The sequence below is a fragment of the Helianthus annuus genome, chromosome 13 (assembly GCF_002127325.2).
Source record: "Helianthus annuus cultivar XRQ/B chromosome 13, HanXRQr2.0-SUNRISE, whole genome shotgun sequence".
Classification (NCBI taxonomy): domain Eukaryota; kingdom Viridiplantae; phylum Streptophyta; class Magnoliopsida; order Asterales; family Asteraceae; genus Helianthus; species Helianthus annuus.
In genome coordinates, this window is record NC_035445.2 from 115,732,714 (window position 1) to 115,752,595 (window position 19,882).

The window sequence follows — 19,882 nt, forward strand, 5'->3', positions numbered from 1 at the left end:
ATAAGCCTAAAGGTCAAGACTTGAAATCTGAGTTTAAAACTTTTGTTTCCTGTTATAATATAAAATTTTACTAAATAAATCAGTAGGTATTAAACCTTATATATATAAACTAGTTTTGATACATGCTATGATGTAAAAATGCCTAAAAAGGCGATTTGGAGCCATTTCCAGGTTTTCAAAGAAAAGCTGATATTTTTAATATTCCAGAAGGCTCAAAATAATTTATTTATCATAAAAAATCAGTAGAAAAAGGTTTGAGGTCAAAAGGGTTTATAAAACTCATTTTATAGCCCAAAAGGGCAAAACCGACAACAACCGAAATAAGCTTAAAATTCTAAGTTATGCTCAGCCTAAAAATAAATAAAAATATCCAAAAATCCCAAAATATTATTTTATATCAGTGGGTAAAAAGTTGGATATAAAAAATTGGGTTTAGATGGGCTATATGCTAATTACGCTAATTAATTACTAAGAATGCTTCTAATTACGCTAATGAGCATAACTCTTAATCTAGACTTCAAACTGATGTCAAATTTTAGGTGCAAGCTAATAAATCAGTAACTAAGGTGTCTACCCTTTTACATTTTCAAAAATCACATTTTAAGGTCATATGGGCATAATGGTCAACATATAAGCGATTAACGGAAACATGCATAAGAATTAGGTGTCTAATGTCTAATGAACCAAGTTGTATAACCTCAGAGGGTTATACTAACATGAAAATAGGTCCAAAATTAGCTCTAAGGCAATCCTAAACTTGGCTTAAACGGTTCAGAACTGATAGTCAAAGCATAAGTCAAACTATGCGACTTTCGGCTCCAAACCGAGCCTAAACTGAAAATTGACGGGTGAACATGTTTAGACATGTTCTTACATTATTTACCAAGTTATATTAATGATAAAACAGGTTGCATGGATGCTACATTGCTAATTATGTGTTAATTTGAAAATACGCGTTCTATTGACTTTTAAAAGTAAGCTTTGACCCGTCAATTGACATGGTTAGAGTGGGAATCTGAGAATACCCTTTTAAGGGTTTATTACCCACATAATTACCTACTTATAGGTATTTTTAATTCGAGATTTGACTGAGTAAATTATGAGTAATATCAAAGTCAAATCTTAATTACGACGGTTTGACTTTTAGCTAATTAACTAGGCTAAACTGAATTAGGAAGGGTTAAGAATGCTTACAAGAGTCCTAATTACGACTAGGGAGCCTAATGAATCCTTGTTGCTGACCAGAGAGCTCCAGAGGTGAGTCTTGTGAACTTGAAAATGAATGAGCAAAGTTGTTACAACCTCAAGTTCCTTATATATGCATCTTGATCATCTAGGATCATGCCAAGGTAGTCTACAGGTGATATGAGATTCTTACAAGTGCCCCCTATGCATGAAATACCATTGGGGCAGCCCCTGGTATGTAAAACAATCGTTTTAAGTCGGTTACAGACCTGTACTGGCAGCTGCCAGGATTTTCTGTCGTTGTACTGCTCTCGCGGGCCGCGTAAGCCCATAGGGCATTCTTACGCGGGCCGCCTGGGCCTTCTGAACCTGCCAAACAAGTTTCAATGTTTGCACTTTTTGTCCCTGGTCCTTTTAAACGTGGTTTTGAGCTCCAAATTTGCATTTTCAGCCTTTTAACTTGATTTTAAGGCCCTCAAGACTTAACCAACCTTTGTTAAGTCCTTGGTTAACTTGTGATCACCCGAAAAGTCATGAATTCCAACGTTGATGCTTTTAACCCATCGTATACGAATTTCATCATAACTTTCTCATACGTTAACGAAACTTTATGAAATTTTTATCACACATTCTAGTGAGCATAATACAAAGCTTCGGGTTTGCTAAAGGTCACTCAGAGGTATACTTTAAACATGTTGACACATTTAACCCCTGTACTTTGTAATCTCTCACTTTCTTTCATATTTAGCTCCGTATGATCCATGATTTATTCGTTTGAAGGTATAAACATCTTGTAGGGCTATTTTTCAGTGTATTTATCCATTGTTGACACTTTGGACCCTTATATTCACATAGTTTCCTTGTTTGTCAACTTTAGCCCTTCTAAAGTATTCTTTCACACTTTCAAAGCTTACGACACGTGTCAATACATTATTGGACATGAATTTTCGAGGTGTTACATTATGCAAACGTTGTTCTTGCCATCCCATTTCTTTTATATCCTTTATTAATAATTCCAACATGTAATTATCTTTGCACGTTGGGCCACTTCCATCATTCTTGAAATTAGTTCATATCATTTAAACTTTCAATTCCAAATATACTTACTATCATTTTACCATTTCTTACAGGATTCCTATCGTGCTTAAATCATCCATCTAGGTTGTTAGCCCATTATTCATTCTAATCCTCATGAGGTTGATCACTGCATGCTTAATACGTAATGCATTCAGTGCATAATTCTTCCATCATAAATCTTTTATTACCTCAACATCCTCTATGTATATATATTTACTTACACTATCACATGATACCACATTTGTCATATGTTTTACTCTTACTCGTATATCCCGTTTGGGTCTACCACGGTTAACTATCAACATATCCGTATTCATATTCCCATAACCAGCTACAACCTATTTCCATGTACATTCACATATACAACACCTATATATATATATGTATATACATTCCTTTAGTCCAACATCATGCTTGACCGACCAGGCTACCTGTGCCACTTACCTATTATGTTTATACTAATCTTTAGTTAAGTGGAGAAAAGCATCTCCTCATTTGCTTTCATACATTCCTTCCCACCTAAAGACTCTAACTTTTATCCGTCTATAACCCTTTTAAGGTTCTATCCATGCTTACCACCCCGATACAATCCTTCCGTTCTGGCTGTTCATTCAGGCATTTCATTCGAGTTTGTTTGACCCGTTTTTGCTTATGGGTTAGAACATCTTCTTCTGTACCTTTCTTCCTTATATGCTGATTCACCCTCATCTACGGGTTCAACCCGTTCATTTCCACATTTCTTTCTTTCATCACATCATCTTCCATCCCGTCTCATGTAACACATCTCGTAGGTACCTTCTATATTCAACTTCAAGTGTTGCTTACCAACGCTATATTCTACATTCTATTTCATGTGTCATGTTTTCACATAAATATCTTCCTTTAAAATTTTCATTTTACTAACATTTACTTTTCATTTGACAAGATTTTCATCCTTAGGTCCATACTACACTCAAAACTCTATCGTTCTCTAATGTTCAATACTTTCTAAGCTTGATCATACACATCATTTAAACATTTCACTACATTCTAGGTGTAAACATACTCATTTTGATTCCTTTTTACCGTGCCATTTGTAATCCTTTGTATTCCCTCCATCCGTCATCTACATTAAAAAAAAAAATTTACATTCATGCATTCAAACTCATATTTCAACAACTTTCATTTCACTTACACATCATCATCAACATTGGTCATGATAGGCCGTATCATGCATGCCTTTTGTTCATAGGGAAATAGAATCCCTCATCCTTCTTACTTACTTTCTCGCACCATCCGTTACTCGAAACGTATTTCGTTAACAATTACTTCTGTCTCATCAGCCATCTACTATAACATTCGAGATCACTACTAAATTTCATTCTTTGATCATGTTCACTTCATTCTATCATTTTTAAATTTTTTTTTCTTTCATAGTAGGTGTTAACGGTCCTTTATGACCCCACCACATACTTCTCATCATAGGGTTGATGAACCCAACTAGAAATTCATTCATAACTTTCCAATCATATACGTTCTTACTTTGAAACATTTCGATATGACCCGGTTAACATTTAGAGGACCTTAATTTTCAAAGGTTACTTTTTCAGAAGCTTGACGGAGCTATTGGATTGGCCTTAGGAAATATTCTACAACATATTTTAAGTAATATGTTAATAAGCTTAACATATTTTAATGACTTTCATTCTCTTACTCATTACTAATATACTTTCATTCCATCCGTTCTTGGTGTTAACGGCCATTTCATGACCACACCACATACTTTTCATCATTCTCGGTGTTAGCGGCCACTTCATGACCACGCTGCATACTTTTCATCATTCTTGGTGTTAACGGCCACTTCATGACCACACTGCATACTTTTCGTTATAAGGTTAATAAACTGGTACTAACTCCATTCGTATCCATCATTTTCATACACATCCTCATTACCAAGCACTTTGACACGACTCAGACAACTTCTAAATGATCTTAACTAACCTACGGGGAGTTTTCGAAAGTTTAACGGGGTATCGGACTGGCCTTGATTGAAAATTTCAAGTTTTTTAAGCATTTGCTAGACCCGTCGTTCGCCACGGTCCTTCTTTAAACACATGACATCTTTAAATTCATGCATTCTCAATAAATACTATGCTACATTTGGGGTTTAATAGAAATTATTAAGATTTAGGGGTCTAAATTAGAAATTTCATTGCTGTCTGAAGTCCACCGTAAGCTACGGTTACTCTACCGTAGCTTACGGTAATTTTTTTTGTAATTGGGCCTTTAAAGGGCTACGGTGACCTTTAAAGGGCTACGGTGACTTTCATCTGTCTTACGGTGAACAATTAACCAACAGTACATACCGTAGCTCATACCGTAGCTTACGGTAGCTACCGTAAGCTAAGGTAGCGCCCAACACAGCTTTTTGATTTTTTTCTATTGTAGCCCTCTTGATCTTATCCATTCATATAATAAATTAATAAGAAATTCTTAAAAGTTTACCTCTTCTTGCGTCTTGGAGCGAACACACCCTTTCTTGTGAGCTTTCGGTTTGAGTCCGAGCACTCCAACATGCTCGAATCTCTCAAACCTAGGCTCTGATACCAACTTGAAACGCCCATCTTTGTCAACAATCAAAACGACACAACATGATGACGTTCTTTAGTAACATTGGTATTTTTACAAAAATACCCTTACCAAAAATCGAACCGAAATTAAAATTTTTAAAACATTCATCCAACGGTTCGATAGTCATAAACTTCACAACTAACTTACATCAATTTGCCATACTAACAAAATACCATAAAAGCTAAATTTACAAAGTTTCAAAAGTTAACATTAAGTTTCGACCCGTTTGACAAATCTTGCATTCGGAAGCGTGTATAGGCCTTGTAGAGTGTTCGTTCCAAGTCGTCGAGTTCAAGCATGCGATTTACCTACATTCATAACAACAACTTACATGTTAGTTCATTAAATTACATTACTAATGAACCTTTTCTTACTTCTTTATTCGACCCGTTACCAAGTCAAATTACCCTCTCATTCATCCTTCACAAATAACAACTCCAATTAAATGGATATTGCACATTTTCATCTCTATCATCATGAATACTTAACGTTTCGACCGACCTGCTTATACAAGTCATTTGCTTAGACTCACATCCATCTTTTACATACTTTGCTAGTTTGACTTTTTAAAATTCAACACATAGCCACTGATGTGCACAAAATGCAACATATAAATTACATCAAATGTGGCATAAAACTAACCCTTTTTTAGTACTAATGTTGGAAAAAGTATGCTTTTGTCTTCCTTTTGTATTTTCAGGATTAAATGAGCTCAAATGAACAAAAGAAGCAAAAAGACAGCTAAATCTAACATAAATACAAGAAAAGGAACAAACGTGGCATGCCCGATCCCCCGACAGCATCTTCCCAAGCAAAAACAAGAAGGCAGAAGGCTGAACACACCCCGTGCTCAGTGAGCACGGGGTCGTGCCCAAGTGTCAGCAGAAAAGACAAACTCATAGAAGCTTCTATTGCCCACCACGGGGCCGTGGCCAGCGGACACGGGGGCGTGGTCAAACTTCCTGCAGGCGCATTTATTGTAATTGTGAATTACAATTAATGAAGTGAGAGACAAAGTTGGACACGGGGCCGTGCCCGAGCTGCTGTTCAGCCTATAAATAGGAGTGCTTGGAGCTCTTGCTACTCATCCCTTGGCACACCACCTCTCTCACACTTCATCCACCACCCACCACCATCACAACACCATCATCCACCACCATCATCCATTGTCCATCATAGAGTGTGTGAGTCGTCTCGGGATCCAAGATTGATCGTAAGAGTTCTTGACAATCAAAGGCCATGTTTGCCTAAGTCTCTTACATCACTTGGTGAAGACAAGTGTTTAGTATAATACTTTTTATTTTTAATCTTTTGCACTTTTTAATTGGTTTTGTATTAATGACTTTAATTACTAGTTTCTTATGTTGAAGGTGATTCTTTCTTATCGTTTGTCTGTGGTGTCTTGGCATTATTTTACTGTCTATATAAAATAGAAGATTTTCACCATTCATATCTCCACGGTCTATATGGAGGTATGTTGGCTACCTGGTCGGGGGTTAAGGGAACGGTTTGGTAAGAGTCTTGCCATTGTTCAGTGTATAGATCCTGCAAAGGACCTGGGTCAAATTTAGTAGGACCTCCTTCAATACCAACCGGTATTGGATGGCGGGGGTCCAAACTCTTTGATCCCCTCATAAGTTAAACTACTATTAAAACCTTAACCCAGCTACTTAGGACTGTATCCCTGCTGACTCAGACTACTTAGCTGAGGGTAACGTCGCCTTCAAAAGAGGGGCCTACCACATTATGCATTAATAACTTAATTAATTATCTTTCAATAATCCGACCTTTAGGATTGTATCCTTGCTGACTCAAACTACTAGGTTGAGGGTAACGTCGCCTTCAAAAGAGGGGCCTACTACAATAACTAAGATAATATCTTAAACAAGTGCAAAAGTGAGAAAAAAATCAAAGGTTACACTACACACGAGTCGGATCCAAGTGATTCATCTTGTCTATCTGTTTTTATTTTTTATTTTATTTTTAGTATTTTAGTTAGTTTTATTTTTCTAGTTTAAAAATCTTTTTCTAACATTTTGATTTGATTAGACGTTGAGGATAAACCGGTACTAAAAGCTCTTGTGTCCTTGGACGACCTCGGTATCTTACCAACACTACACTACGTCCACGATGGGTGCACTTGCCCATATGTGTGTTTAGTGTTAGTAAATATCGTGTTTTATAAATTTAAAACTTGGCTAAAAAAGTGTAAAAGGGCTTAAAATATATACCTAAAACATATTACACTTCACGCACATCAGCCATTACATTCGCCTTGTGTTTCCATCTTATTTGACCCGTTTAACTACGGGTCCTTACATCATTAACATAATTTACTTTTCATACATTCAACATGTTCATATGGGTCATCGAATATACCTTCCATTTAACCCAATACTTCACCAATTTCCTCGTTATGACATTAACCATAAATCTCAACATGGACTTCAATCAATTTACATTATAAGAACATAAGAAAAAATTCTAGATTCTAACAAAGCGAAGTTCATAAGAATTTACCTTGGCCTTGCTTTTCCTTTGCTTGTGATCGACTTGAACTTTCTTCCTTTCTTGTTCCTAAACATGGCATCATACCGTTTAGAATTTACATAAACTTTCATTTCACATTTTTACCCCTTTGAACCATCATAACAACAACTTAACATAATCACATTCTCTTTGATTATCATTACATATTGACAATAGATGTATAAATTAAACTTATCAAATTTAGCCCAAGGCATTTCATCAAGCACCTAGTGTGCGTACAACTTAACAAGCATAATGTACAAGCATTATAAGCATATTCCTACCAAGTCTTTTCCAAATCATGGCAATCATCATTAACACATAACTTCTTCAAATTCTCAGGTTTATCTAACATCAATAAGCATAATTCAATTTCACATATCATATTACAACTAACATTACTCAAGATTATCATACTACATCATCCTACTATTACAAATGGGTTTTACTTCAAATCATCAAAATGGTCATAATCAAGCATAATTCATCTTCTACATGATGATTCTAACCAACATTCATGCTTAATTTCATATAATTTGATGGATTGATTACAACCCTCTTCATGAAAGATCATCAAATCGTAAAGTTCAACTTACCTTATGTTTAGAACACTTAGATGAACAAGAACCCTAATTCATGCATTCGATTTCAGCCCTATAACATCTTTGATTGCTGAATTTTTGTTGTTGTTGAAGGTGAACATTTTTCTCCTTCTATCTCTCTCTCGTACGATATACACACATACACACACTGCACTTTTTTTTTGTTTTTAACTTTCATTCAATTATTCACTTTCACCCCTTATAGTTTTCATTTGTTATTTATTTAAGCACAACTTTCATTCCCTCTACACAAGAGTCACTCTTGCTATGACTAACTTGGTTAGTCATTTTTACTTATTTACTAGCTCATAATTTAGCTTTCATTTAACAAAAAAAAAATTACATTTGCATTATTCTTTTTTTAAACACATCAAGATTAAAATATCATATCATGACTTCTAAAATTTTGAGGTGTTACACTATTAAATGATCGAATTGTCTTTCTTGTTAACAGAAATAATGGATGAAGTTAACCCAATGAACTAAAATGACAACGATGAAACCTTTTTGAACTCACAGACGAAAAATGAAACCTTTGGACTAAACTGGAAAAATGATCTAAATCACAAAGACTAAAACAACATTTAACTATAATGTTTATTATTTATTTATATATATATATATATATATACATTATATATAACTAATATTATGTCATTTGACCTTGGATCAATTTAATTCGCTATATGTTTGACATAGGGCTGTAATCGAACCGAACGAACACGAACAAGGTCATGTTTGTGTTCGTTCGTTAAGGAAATTAACATGTTCGCGAACTATTCGTGAACGCATACCGAACATAAGTTTGTGTTCGTGTTCATTCGTTAAGAAAATTCACTTGTTCGTGAACACTAGTCTCGAACACAAACGAACGCAAACGAATAAAAACAAACATATACGAACATTTAACTTGAAAATAAAAAAAAAACATTGCTAACCTTAAACATTGGACATAAGTACTTAAGTACAGCTATCAAATGATAAATTAAAACACATGAAGTCTACTATAGCCACTAAATGATGAAGCAAGTTTAACTAACTTAGACATTATTATCCTAAATTACTTAGACATAATTATTCAAAGTTTAACTAACTTAGACATAACTATCCTAAAAAGATGTCTTGAATGTCTAAATTTTAGCTAACTTAGAAAAAAAAACGTTTCAAGTTTTTAATATTTTTAGATAAAAGGTTTATAATTTATTATGTTTTTACTATAATCATACAAACACGAACGGAGTTACATAAAAAACGTAACCGAACATATTACCGAACGTTCACGAACATATTACCAAATGTTCACGAACGCAGTCGAACGAACGAGATCGACCTTTGTTCGTGTTCGTTCACTAAGCTAATCGAATGAAATTTTTTGTTCATGTTCGTTCGGTAAGCTAATCGAACAAACGTAAACGAACTTCCTGCCAAACGATTCATGAATTATTCGCTGAACGTTCGGTTCGTTTAGAGTCCTAATTAATATTAACCATCCTTAATTTATCAAAATTGGGTCACGTCACAATTTTACTATTTAGTTTTTGTTTACAAAAGGCCCCCTCAAGCATGTAATAACATTCAAGACAAACCTTATAATTTGGTTTTATTTTTAAATAACCCTCATGATTTTCTTATTTATCTAACGTATTACAATGTTCTTATTTTTCTTCTCTATATAGTAGCACAAAACCATTTGGTACTACAAACATGATAAAATAATGACGGTTGTCAATAGTGGTGATGGTCAGTGAAATCAACGATCATCATGAGCTCCTCTAGCTTTGTTGTGCGCATGTTTGGTTCAACGTTTTTACGTATATTTTTTTCGGTTTAACGGTTCCGTCACAACCCGTGTGTATTAAATAATAGTTTTGTAAAGTGATTAAAATAAGGTATGTGTTTAAAATATATTAATCAAATAAGAAGACAAATAAGACATAAATATCTAATTGTATTCTCATGTCTCACAAAGGCACTACATTCATATTGTTGGTTTCCCATCGGCCTAAACTTATTATTGTTTTGTGTTTTCCAACTTTTTTGAGTCCCAATTCGAGATTGGTGATTCGATTCTGGACAAGTTGTAAAAAAAAAATCCCCTCACAAATAGAGTGAGTCATAGAAAATAGTCCAATCCTTTCCCTTTAGTAACTATTTTGTTATGGTTTTGTATTTTTATAAATATGTCTAACTATTTTACTTATTGTTATTTATGTATATGATATCTGAATAACAACTACTCAAAACTTGATGGCTTGTTATTAAATATTGAAACATAAAAAGTATGTCACTAAGTTTGTAATTCAACTTTTAGATGTCAGGAAGATTTCACAAATATAAACTAGGGGATTGATAACTCGATTGCTTGACTTGTATGTGGATCAGTAAGAATGCAGAAGAAGAGCAAAAAGATGGTTCATAACTCATAAATAAAGTCATTTGTGACATATGTGGATCAGTAAGAATGCAAGAAAAGCGAAAAGATGGTTATAACTCATAAATAAACTCATTTGTAACATATAATATCTAAATTTCTTTTATTTAGATTTATATTGATGTTTACTAAAACATATCCGATCTTTCACCATCTTTCGTCCAACCATCAATATATATACACACACACTTTATTTAGATTTATAATGAGGTTTACTAAAACATATCCGATCTTTTACTATCTTTCGTCTCACCCTCAATTAATATATATATATAATGTTTGAAAGCTCTAGAGAGCTGATGGATGGAATTATAATCGCATAGGAAGGATTTTCGTGTAAATCGAAAGAACTGGGCCCATTAATGTGTAGATCTCAAACTTAGTTTTTAACTAAAATACAAATCTTATCTTTTATCATTATATTATTTGTTATACTAATTATAGCTTTATTTGATATAAATGTTTATGTAATTTTACTCATCTACCGCATGACTCAAAGTCGCTTTGTGGTTTGCTATAGATAATCATAAGATTTCAGAATAAATTATTATACTTATGATTCTAAAGCCGATTTTTTTTCTGGATTTTCTTCATGCTCTTTTTCCTCAAAAATAAAAGATACAATGACGTAGGACTCAAAAAAATTTAAAAAAGAAGTAAGATAGCATGTTATCATCGTAAATTTTACAAGTAGAACCCTCATCTTCTTCAAACATCCACATCACACCCACTTTATTATTCATATCTTCACACACACTACCCCTCCCCTTTTAAGTGTGACAAGTTTTATTTTATAATATTAAATTCATGATTAATTAAAGGTCCATTTTTTTTTACTTTTTAGTGCATTTTATGTACAAGAAACCATAAAACTACATATATATATATATATATATATATATATATATATATATATATATATATAGGGTAGGGATATGGTAAAAAGTGTCCAAAGTGTAAGAAGTGTAAGAAGTGTTTTAAACCATTGGATCTTTGATCTAATGGTTGAGATCAAAAGGGTATTAAAATGTAAATTGTGTTTTAATTAGAAGGGGCTTTTGTAAAATTGAAGGGCAATAGTGTCTTTTCCATTCTTTCAAATATGGTAACCGTTTCAAACACAACCATCAAACTCCTAAAAATCAGCGAATTATATGTAACCGCCATCAATCTCCAAAAAAAAATCAGCGAATTTCTTCATACTTTAAAACATTCCCAGATTTTTAAAACGTAATCGCAGATTCAAGTCATGGTGTTTTATCTGGAGACATTGTTGATGGCGTGGTGTTTTATCTGGAGACATTGTTCGTGGCGTAGTGTTTTATAAATACAAAACATTCCCAGATTTTAAAACACAAAGACTAGGATTCAAGTCATGGTGTTTTATCTGGAGACCTTGTTCATAGTGTGGTGTTTTAAAACATCTATGATTCAAGTCATGGTGTTTTATCATGAGACATTATTCATGGCGTGGTGTTTTATCTGGAGACATTGTTCATATCGTGGTGTTTTATCTGGAGACATTGTTCATGGTGTGGTGTTTTATCTGGAGACATTATTCATGCCGTGGTGTTTTATCTGGAGACATTGTTCATGGCGTGGTGTTTTGTCTCCAGATGTTTAAAACACTATGCCATGAACAATGTCACCAGATAAAACACCACGCCATGATTCAAGTCATGGTGTTTTATCTGGAATCCCCAGCAACCTTCTATATAAAACACCATGACCAACATCATAGTCAATTTATCCAGTTGTTTTAAAACACCACGCCATGAATCCGATTATAGATCTATTTATGATAAAGTATGAAGAAATTCGTTGATTTTTTGGAGATTGATGACGGTTACCATATAATTCGCTGGTTACCATATAATTCGCTGATATTTGAATTAAATGACAAAATGTACAATTACAAAACTACCCTTTTGAATTAATTAAGAGGATGGACACTTGTCATTCCAGGAATATTTCTTACACTTCTTACAAATTAAGCACTTTGTACAGGATCCTAAACCTATATATATATATATATATGAAGGAAATCATTTAAGAATTAAAGGAACTTATTAATGTGAAAAGAAAAAAAAGAAAATGAATAATGGTAAAACATTAAATAGTTATATTCGTATTAACTATTTTCTCTCTTAGGCAAAAACATTTTATTTGACACATTTCAAAATTTATCCAACATTAACCTACACATTTCGAAATTTATTCTACGCATATCAAAAATTGTTCTTCAACATAAATTAGATTGTCCTGAAAAAGTATATTTTACAAATGAGTTACATGTTTAATTAGTTAGTTAATTTAGAGGACTACAATAAATTAATTAAAATAATATCTATCTATATCTTTTAATAACATTAAATACACATATTAAATAGAAATTTTTTTATTAATTTAAATGTTATTCTTTTTATTCTTATAATAATTTTCATACTCATTTAACCCTCCTATATATTAATTTCAAGATATGAACCACAACCATCATTTTCTACCTTTTTAGAGAAGTTTAAGATTAAATAAATGAATAAATTAATTTTTTTATGTTCTCATAAAAATAAAAATAAAAATAATAATAAAAAAAAAACTATTTTGTATATATATATATCCATCATATCACCATCTAAACCTAGTTCTCTGCAACATTCTTTATTCTACACCAATCATGAAGAAGAAATTCAATCTCATACTAACAAAGTGCATGCCACTATCACGCCAAAGCCTCAGAACCTCCTCCTCCTCCTCCTACACCACTCTAACACCCAAATCCACGAGCACCACCACCAACACCACCACTACTGATGATGACAATGCTAGCGCGGTCGCCGGAGAAGAATATCAAAAAACCATTTTCGTTGGAAGCAACAGAAAACCCTACCTGATTGATCCCAAGTATTTAACCCATCCACTCTTGAATGCTATAATCCAAAAATCAGGTTCTGATGATGATGATGTTATTAATTGTGAAGTAGTATTGTTTGATCATTTGTTATGGATGCTTCAGAATTCTGATTTGGATCTTGCTTCGGATTCGGTGGATGAGTTATCGGATCTATATTTATCTAACTAACTTTTCTATATATCGGATCTATAATTTTTGTTTTTTAGATTTTGGTTTAATTGTTGATATATCTCAAGAAATGAGATGATGATTATTTTATGGAACAACAACTTTATTTTATTGATTGTTGTTTGTGTATTTATAGCAGGATCATGATGGTAGGATCAATATTTTATCATCTTTTTCGAGATAATCATTTACTCGATTAAACACATATCTTTTTTAACAGCCAACGAATCATTCAAATGAATTACTGCAGAAATTCATCACATCAAGATATACCCCCCCCCTTCCCCCCTGAAGGCGTAATAGTGCGGTGAGGTAAAATCCGCTCAGTTCAAGGATCGAACTAGCGAGCACCGCTTACTCGCCTAGTCTCCCATCATCACCAGATGCCGCCGTAACTAAATGGTGCGGGAAGGAATCAAACCTAGTTCACTTGGAATATCAGGTCTCTCACTTATCACTCCACCACTAACTCACTGGCTTGATTAAAAACATTCTACATCACTATTTTAGTCGATATATTAAAACCATATAAAAACTGATACCTTTTATCAAAGGTTTTCATATCAATACTTCATACATTACATAAGAGCTTATAGTTTAGCAGTATAATGTTACCTTTCTTACACATTCGTAAGCCTATAGACAGTCTCGTCTTTGCATTGTATGTTGTAACAGTTAGATTTGCCAAATTACCAGGTTACATTTGAAATATCTTGTTAAACATGAAATATTTAATCTTAGTTATCCATCAGTTTACTTCTTGTAAATTTTGTTTTAGTTTCCACGATTGTGAATTTCTTGGTTAAAAAACAAAATCTGTAAAGTAAATCATAGAAGGACACATGGCGTTTTATAAGGTGATCTCAACTATTTTTCTCGCCTAAATAAATAAATATAGATAATATTTGTTAACAAAATTTAAATAAAAAATATATTATTTTAATCCATAAGTTTTATCTTTTTATCTTTTATCATAAACAAATAGATATAGATAGTATTGTTAATAGAGTAAACTGTCATTTTGCTCCCTGTGGTTTGGACACTTTTGCCAAATTAGTCTAAATCTCAAACTTTTTAAATCTGGGTCCCTATGGTTTGCATTTTGTTGACATTTTAGTCCAAAATTCAAAAACCTCATTTTTAACTGTTGAAAACTGGTTGTTTTGTCTTTTTGTGCAGGGGCATTTTTGTCCAAAATGGTAGTTTTTATTATAACTAATTAATAAAATAAAATAAAAACTCAAAGCACCTCTCTCTCTCTAAACTCTCTGCACACTCCCTCTCTCTCTAAACACACCTCTGACTCTCTCTCTAAACTCTCTGCACCACCACCACCACCACCCCCACCCCCACCACCGCATCATCCCCACCACCACTATCCCACTGCCGCCAACACCACCATCCGACTGCCGCCAACCCTCCCAAACCCTAAGATTTTTCATTTGCTCAATTTTCTTTCTCTCTCTAGAAACCCTCTCTACGATTCTCCCACCCTCATCTCCGAAATCTCTTCACTGATTGGCCAAAATCAGCCGCCAATCCCTCCAAAACCGCCAATTCCTCCAGATTTACCCCCTTATCGTCTGCTAGTTGCAAAAGTTTCAATTTTTCTCCAACTGAGGAGTGTGCGGCGCTTGAAACTTCGCTTGAAGGGTCTGGTTTGCTGAAGGAGGCGGTCTCTTTGGAAGTGAAATCGTCTTCTACACCCTGCTTAAATCCTACTAAAGTTGAAATCGGGGCTAATTTGTGTCCGATTGTGAATCCTCTTGCTTAGCCGCCTCCCCCAAGTTTTGTTGGAAAGCCTCAAGAAATTCAGGATTTAGAGCAGAATCAAAGGAACGAAGTTGGGGGTTCTGGAAAGTCTGCCTCACCTAAGCCCAAGAATGGTTCTCTGATGAGCACCAGCAGAATTTTGCGAAGCAGAAGACAAAAAGGTAAGCTCAGGTGATGTTGAGCTGGATGCCATTCATGCCCTGCTCGTTGCACAAGATGCCATTCGTGGTGTTGGCGGCGGTGGGATGGTGGTGGGGATGATGCGATGGTGGGGATGATGCGATGGTGGTGTGGTGGTGGTATTTTAGAGAGAGAGCAGAGTTGTATGTTGAGAGAGGGAGATGTCTGTATGTTGAGAGAGAGAGGAATTTATTATAATTGAGTTATAATAAAGAGATAATAAATCTAAAATGACCAAAATGCCCCTGAGGGTAAAGACAAAATAGCAGGTCATTAATGGGAAATCTGGAAAAATTTGAAATTTGGACCAAAATGGCAATAAAAACCAAACCGCAGGGCCCTGGATGTAAGAAGTTTGAAATTTGGACTAAAGTGGTAAAACTGGCCAAACCACAGGAACCAAAATGGCAGTTTACTCTTGTTAATAAGATTCAAATAAAGAATATATTCTAAACAAATAGATATAGATAATATTTGTTAATTAGATTCAAATAAAGAATATATTATTTTAATCTATGAATTATATCTTTTACTATTTTTTTCCATTTATATTTATCTTGTGCTTACTTTACAATAGGAATTATCAAAATTGTATTATAATAAAATAAGCATAGGTAACTCATGGATTCTACTAATGTTTTAGAACCCTAACGTTGTTAGTCTCCGGTAGCCGGAAAAACGTTTTTGACCGAAAAACTTATTTTTGGCCGGAAAACTCAATTTTTTTGTCACAAACCTCTTTGTAACCTTATTACTTACGTTAGGAATATTTTTCTACTAAAAGCCCCAATTATTGAGGTCGTCGTAAATTATTTCATCCCCGGAAAACTTCTTTTTGTCCGGAAAACTCAAGTTTTTGGCTGGAAAACTCAACATTTTCGTCCCCAACATTTATGTAACCTTAGATCAGACCTTTAGGAACCTTTTTCCGGCTAAAAACGTTTTTCCGGCAATCGAAGAGTAACAAAATTAGGGTTCTGTTAGTCAGGGTTCATTTGAAGCTAATATGTTGATAGTTGGGACAGATAGTGGTTATTTTTGAAATTGGAACTGTTAGCGGGAAACGACGAATAGTTGGGATTATTAAAAACCAATATTCCTTTCTTTAATTCAACTTTTTCCAGTTTTGTTGGTGTGAATTTTGATGACTTGGTTTTTTATTTTATAATTTTAGAAGATTTATCCCATAAAATTCAATGTTATTAGAGCTTTGTCCCATGAAATTCAATGCTATTAATTAATGACAACTTACGAATGTTCAATCAAAACTATACTATCATGAGTAGATTAAAAATAATAAGTATTTACAAATAATAAATTATATCGTTTTCATTAATCAACCCGTGTAATACACGGGGCCATAACCTAGTTTGATACATATAGAAAACCGACCTGAACCAGGTTCCATCTAGACTGAACCGGTCTGGTTTTCAGTCTCAACATTGGTCTTTTTTCGATCCGGTCTTCTGCACATGTTGGACCCTACCAACAAGTTCAGGTCATGTGTTGTATAGTGGTTTCTCATGAAGATTGTACGTTGATGACCCAAATTGGCCTTTTTAGTGACCCAAAATTTGTCCATGACCTTTCTGATCATGAATGTGAATGATCTAACAGCCAATCAAGTGAAATATAATAAAACATTTTCTTTGCCCAATTGATCATGAAAGTAAAGCTTTAGAAAAAAAAAACATGTCATATATTTATCATCTAAAATGATTAATTTGTGATGGTTATTAATGGTATGAACCGAGCTTGCAATCTAATGCCCAGAAATTAGGAGATATGCTAGATAGAACTGAGATAAAGATTCGACTAAATTCTTCTTACTTTTCATTCAATTCAAAGATGCTTAAATACAAGATGCAAAAAGGAAAAAAAAAAACTGTAAACATGGAATAATGGAAATGTGCATCCTAATTGATTGCTAATTAACATGCTGAACATGTAAACGTGGGCAAATGGGAAACGTGAATATGCATGCTGATAAGTTAACGTGGGTGGTTACGTGGCACGTATCAATTAATTATTCTAGTCATACAAATTTATAATCACTATGAAACCTAGAACATTTTTATATACTAGAAAAAAATGTTGTAATTGCATTTTTTTTGTCTGTTTATAAGGGTCACACTACTAGGAAAAGGGACAATTTCCTACAGAAATTTCCTACACAATTTTTTTTGTCACAAATTACTACACTTTTATGACGAATTTCCTAAAAAAAATTCAAGATTTTGTTACAAATTTTCGACGCATCCATGACAAATATTAAGAAAACCCTAATTAATTGAGAGTTGCGTCACAAGTCTGTCAGAAATAACCTATAAAAGTTTAATTATTATTCTTTACCGAATAAATATTTATATAAGCCAAAAAAATAAGGGAAATAATATCGTTTCCTACACATTTATGACGAAATATTTACTTTTTAATTAACTTAAATCATCTGTCGGAACTCCGTCACAACTTGTGACAAGTTTCCGACAAAAAGTAAGAAAATCCCAATTAATTGATAGTTGCGTCACAAATCTGTCACAAATAATCTACAAAAGGTTAATTATTATTGTTTATCGAATAAATATTAAGGGGAAGGTTCATTTGAGAAGAATATTCTTGAAAGAAGAAAACTAAATTAATCTAGGCCCTATATTTTTTTGATCAATGGTTGTGAATAAAGATATTATTGTTGTCCACTTTCAATTAATGTTTTAATTAATAAGGGTAGAATAGACAATTTGATGTATAACACTATTAAATATTATAAAGGGTTACTCCAATCTCATTAATGCCACCATAATTTTCTTCTTCACTATTATTAATGTGTTGGGTCCTACACCAATTTTATAAGGAGCGACTAAATTATTTAAAGTGTTGTGTCCTACACATATATTATTATTTGTCGTAAAATTATTTAAAAGTGTTTGGGAACCTACACATTTTGTACCCTACACCAAAACATTGTTTTCTTGGTGTAGGAAACGTTGTTATTATGGTGTAGAAAACGTTGAATATGTAGGATCATGTGCATGAATGTTTTTATTGTGTAAGGTGCACAACTAATTTATAGAATATACTCATTATATGATTTAATATTTATTAATTTAAATAGCAAAAATAAAGGGTAGACTACTTAAATGATTGGTTTAAATTACCTTTGTACCCTTTTATTCTTTTTATTCTTAATTTGTGATTCTTCTCATTTGAACTCTCCACTAAATATTAATATATGCAAAATAAATATGCAGAGCCGGCCCATGGGTCATTCAAGTGAAGCAAGGGCTTTGGGCCACCAAAATTTAAGGGCCTCTTTACAAAAATATTATATATAAATTTAATAGCAATATTAATATTTAATTAGATGATAGATACTACTAATGCTTATGTTTTGTGTTGGTAGAATAGCCCTACTGTCTTTATAAAAGCTCTGGTTCGAATCCATGGAGCTTACTGATTTAATTTATATTTTTTATGGTTTTTGAGTGGACAGGGTTTTTTTTTTTGAATTATTTTTTCTTTTATTTTGGGTTAGAGCTATCTTTCAAACACAGTGACTATTTTGTTAGGCTGTTCTGTGATTATTAACATTGAAATCAAAATCAGAACCAAGGGATGGGAAACAATAACTACAAACTACAATTATGTTGCTCCTCCTTTTTGTATTTTTCTTAATTGCTTCCTATATTTCTGTCAAATCAAAAGTATGAATTTGGTCGTTTAAAAATGTTAATGTTAATTTTTCGGAAAAGGCCTCACTTTTTATTTCGATTTAAGCCTCCAAATAGGTTTAGTCGGCCCTGTAAATATGGGAAATAATAACATTTCCTACACAATTCTAACAAAATAGTTATTTATTAATTAAAATAAACCATCCGTCGGGATTGCGTCACAACTTGTTACGCATTTGTGACAAAACAATATTCCTTATTATATTCAGATCTTATTTAAATGTTTATATATTGGGTAGTTTTGTTATATATGTTTTATATTTTTAATAATTATTTTTTCATTTTTAGTTCCCTCCCCAAAATTCCATATCCCCCGCTCTTCTCAAAATTCACAATGGAAAACCCTTATCTGCATCGCCCACCCCAATCGGTGTTCTCTCTCCGCTCGATTCCTATCCAAATCCCTTTTACGGACGGTCGTCTCCTCCGATTACTCCCCAATCGTAGTGTTGAGAGTTCAAGGGTGTAGCCAGTTCTGTCGACAAAGAGACGGTGGTGTTCTTCTATCGAAGTCGGTCGACCACCGGTGATGGAAACCCATGTAACAACAATGATGTGTCTCGAAGTGGTTCATGGAGGCGCTTAGGGTTTGGGCGACTCTCTTTGTTCTCCGGTCAAGACACCGGTGGATCTGAACCCTAACAGTGGTGTATAGATTTCGGTGATTAGCTCTCTTTGTCGGCACTCG

The 19,882-nt window shown here is 33.5% G+C and overlaps 1 protein-coding gene and 1 long non-coding RNA gene across 2 annotated transcripts; one reads left to right on the plus strand and one right to left on the minus strand.

The window, feature by feature from the left end:
* Window positions 1-4,982: 4,982 nt before the first annotated feature.
* LOC110939469 lies at window positions 4,983-8,131 on the minus strand. The gene is made up of 3 exons (XR_002592279.2): window positions 7,998-8,131; window positions 7,393-7,449; window positions 4,983-5,180 (listed from the first exon to the last, which is right to left on the minus strand). It is a non-coding gene; the product is annotated as an uncharacterized LOC110939469 (long non-coding RNA).
* A 4,964-nt stretch (window positions 8,132-13,095) lies between these two features.
* On the plus strand, window positions 13,096-13,523 carry LOC110944119 (auxin-responsive protein SAUR78). The gene has a single exon (XM_022185835.2). The coding sequence runs from the start codon at window positions 13,109-13,111 to the stop codon at window positions 13,511-13,513; it is 405 nt and encodes a 134-aa protein (XP_022041527.1). The 5' UTR covers window positions 13,096-13,108; the 3' UTR covers window positions 13,514-13,523.
* The last annotated feature ends 6,359 nt before the right edge of the window (window positions 13,524-19,882 follow it).